Source organism: Tyto alba, unplaced genomic scaffold, assembly GCF_018691265.1.
Source record: "Tyto alba isolate M040663 unplaced genomic scaffold, T.alba_DEE_v4.0 Super-Scaffold_33, whole genome shotgun sequence".
NCBI classification, from domain to species: Eukaryota; Metazoa; Chordata; class Aves; order Strigiformes; family Tytonidae; genus Tyto; species Tyto alba.
In genome coordinates this window covers 11,070,660-11,074,490 of record NW_024881308.1, presented here as the reverse complement: position 1 = coordinate 11,074,490, position 3,831 = coordinate 11,070,660, and the positions used below count along the sequence as shown (strand labels likewise).

Here is a 3,831-nt window from a genome sequence, read left to right as displayed (position 1 = left end):
AAATAAAATACAGTCAAACATGGGCCAGTATTTGCAAACTCTGGGACATGTCTTCCTCATGGACAGACAGAGCTGGGTTCTGGAGCCAGTAGCAGTGAAACACCATCAGTCTGTGTTGTACCAGGACTAGTGTGTGAATGCAGAACTGGAGACAAAGTAGATTGGGAAGGTCTCGTCTCTATAACTGTTCCTAATCTGACAGGGGAGAGCCCCAGAAATAACAACAACCTAGCAACTCCACTCAAATGAGAAAAAAAAAAAAAAAAAAGTCTTAAATCCAATGAGATCTTTTAGATGTTTGAAAGCAACAGACAACCCAGCGGGTTTCAGGTTACTGCTCCTCCTAACAGTAAGGTACCAGAAAGGTGCTAAGTAGACTTCAGAATGGCTTAGCATTTTCTTAGTCTGGCACTGTCTGTGATACTGCCTGTATGCTGTATTATATACACATTGCAGCAGCCTTTGCTCACAGTATGCTATTCGAAGGCCACTTACATGGTTTAGTCCTATAAAAAGCAGAGGCAAAGACTGAATTATTGTAGCTGAAGTTGCGTGCTTTACATGCCACTAACTTGCACACAGGCTTTGAAAATGATTGCGAACAGCAGGTTGCTTTCTTGTTTCCAGTTCAGGAGTGTACATCCACTAAACTCAGTGTATAGCTCTTTAAGTAAAAAGAGACTGACCCATGACACATATTTCTCAATGCATAGAAGTCATATTTGCCATATACATCTTATTTCTTCCAGGTACCTAACTTAGCCAAATGGATATCTTTAAAAACTCCATGCAGCTTTTACACAAGGATATAACTATTTTGCATTTTGGTTATTCCTTATGTTCAGATCTGTGTAATCTTTCAAATTTTCTAGGAATGGGTCTCATTGGTGACAATTTATCAAAAGGAGATTTCTGTGGCTTATTTTGTTAACATACCAAATAGTACATTGATCAGTGCATTCCAACTTTTAAAAAATAAAATAAAAATTTGAGGATATACTCTTATATCACAATAAGTAATGTAAATGCCTTCTTCATATGAATCACTTCTATCAGACAGCTAAGTCACACTATCACTGATACAGTAGCTGTTCCTTTTCACTTAACAGATTTCTACTGAAAGAATATTTCAGTGTAAGAGGAATGTTTACTTTCACCCTTCAAAAACTTTATTCAGGGTGCTTTATAGCAAGCAGCATAAATGTCAATCTATTCTTTTAAAAGAAGGTGGAGGCATGGGAGTAAGTGTAGAGCAATGCTGTTAACTGTTAGTGTTTTCATTTGTCATGCAAGAGAATAGCTTTCCACAGAAGTTACTAATGGAATCTTTTAGAAAACACTGACTTGTTGATAGTGGCATAGAGATAAAGCAACAGGTAGCAATGAATGGTAGAGAGATCATTTCAGTTTCTGTAAGGTAGCATTCCCTTTCCGGATTCATTTTTCCATTAAGTTTCTTAAGCTGCTGTGCAAGCCACTCTGGATTTCCTTCTGTTGCAACTATTTAAATAATTCCAAATAATTTAGTTGAATCTGATTTTCATTTTGAAAAGTATGAATCAAGACACCAAGTAGAAGGTTGTATTTTCTTTCCCGTGCCCTTCCTTCAAGCACTGCTTTTAAAGTGGAGCTGCTATGTATCTAGATACATATATATATTTACACACCTATTGTGTGTATCCTTTCTCTATTCTCGACACAAAGCTAGATGTTTACAGCATGCACTGTCCCACGCTCATGCCGTAACAGCAACACACTATTTCTTTGAAAGTCTTTCTCATCTCCAGACTCCGGAAAGCATAAATGAGTGGATCAATTACTGAGTTACACATTATCAAGACCAGATAGGTATTGAAGTGTGAAGTGTAGCAGACGCAGTATGGATTCATTGGGCAAGAAATGATGAGAATGAGGTGAAGGAAGAAAGGTGCCCAGCAAACAATGAAGACACCAAGTAATATAGTGATGGTGACAGCTCCCTTCATGCAGGTGCGCTGGTAGGGCACCCCATCCACGGGGAGGGCTGCAATCCGCTTAACATGCAGGCGTGCAAACAAGAACATGTGAACATAAAGGGAGGCCATGAGAAAGAGCATGGTAAAGAACATGGTGATGAGACAGACAATGACAGTTTTGCTTTCTGAGTAGGCAATGAATATGATGCCACAGATGATGCAAGCAATCCAAATGACCACAATCAGGGTTAAAGCTTTCTTCACAGTCATGATGCTGTGGTAACGGAGAGCATAGAAAATAGTTATATACCTGTCAATGGCTATAACCAACAGGTTGCAAATTGAGGCTACCAAAGAAATACAAATCATTGAGTCAAAAACATTGTCCATATGCTGAATAAAGTGGTCATCAATGATTAAATAGCCGTTGCTCAGGATTGCAATCATGATAGTCTCCAAGGCATTTGACATGCTCACTAACATATCTGCCACAGCCAAGCTACAAAGGAAGAAATACATGGGAGAATGTAGGTTTCCATTCTTCAGCACTGCAAGAATGACAAGGACGTTTTCCATGAGGCTGATGATCCCTAAAGTCAAGAAGACCTCAGCTTTTATGAAGACCTGCTCACAAAATCCATCGCCACTTCTGTTGTTCAGCATCGTGTCATTGAAGTCTTCGGTGGCATTAAGCAGCGCAGGCTGAAATGAAAATGCAAAGTGTGTGGTATTCATTGTCAGCAAAGGACTTGAATTCACAAGAGATTACAGACCTGACAGAGCACAGGATAAAAACCGAAACAAAACAAAAAACAGAAGAAAAAAGAAGAGGAAAAAGAAAAGAAAAAGTCCTTCCAAGTTGTTGCTGTGCACATGGGTTGGAATCAAGCAGGACTTTTAGTCACTTTTACAAGTAGAAACATAAGAAAGTCTGCATTTATAGTGAGTTTTTTGTCAGTCACAGGCTGCTCTTCTTTATGAGAAAGTGAGCTCCAAGTCTTGCAGACATCAAGCAGTTTTTTCTGAAAGGAAAAATCGGCATCAGTACATTGCTGGTTCTAGCTCTACTGATGATTAAAAGCAGGGAGTTTTCTCATCTGCTATTGTCTGCTGGGGCCAGTGCAGGTTTGTTGCCAGTATGTTGCAGCTCAGTGAAGTATCTCTTGCTATTTCAGTGTCAAGAAAAGAAAAGAGAACTAAGGGATTTATACATGCATGAAAGAAAAAAACAACTCCTACTTAATCCTCCGTGCAGAGCATTGGCCATTAGAGAGCAAGCACCTTTCTGACTGACAGCTGCAAACACCAGGTACAGCATCCCCACCTCTGGCTCCACCAGCAGATCTGAAACTGTCTGGCGCCCTCTGCAGATAGCCAACAAGATGGATTTGCCTTAAATTTCGTCTGAAAAATGGGATTTTCATCCAGCATAATTTTATGCCTGTTCTTGGCAGCCAGGTCCTGCCCATGGGAGTGAGCAGAGGCAGGCAGCTGAAGGTGGTGGGTGTTCAGCAATAGGCAGGATGCTCATACACTGTCCTGGCCTCTACCCCTCTCCTGCCTGGAGCCAGAGCTCCTCTTGCCTGGTTCAAATGGGCTGGCTGAGTCCAGAGAATGCCCCGCTTGAGGATGTCCTGGGTTCACTTGGCCTTTGGACCTTGTGATTAAAGACAACAACCTGAAGGTGAGCTGTAGCACAGATGGGATGTGGATGTGAATAATATGGCCATTTTATAGTTGCTGAGGTGCTCCAAAGGCTGTCATTAGCTAGAAAATGTTGGTTTCATCATAGACTAGCTCCCAGAGATTTCATTCTTTGCCCACAAATCGTTTGGGTTTTGTTTGTTTATGCTGGCTCCTAAATTCCTTCCTCACA

The 3,831-nt window shown here is 40.8% G+C and overlaps 1 protein-coding gene across 1 annotated transcript; it reads right to left on the bottom strand.

The window, feature by feature from the left end:
* Positions 1–1,478: 1,478 nt before the first annotated feature.
* Positions 1,479–2,855, bottom strand: MC3R (melanocortin 3 receptor). The gene has a single exon (XM_009969656.2). The coding sequence runs from the start codon at positions 2,688–2,690 to the stop codon at positions 1,713–1,715; it is 978 nt and encodes a 325-aa protein (XP_009967958.1). The 5' UTR covers positions 2,691–2,855; the 3' UTR covers positions 1,479–1,712.
* Between the last annotated feature and the right edge of the window lie 976 nt (positions 2,856–3,831).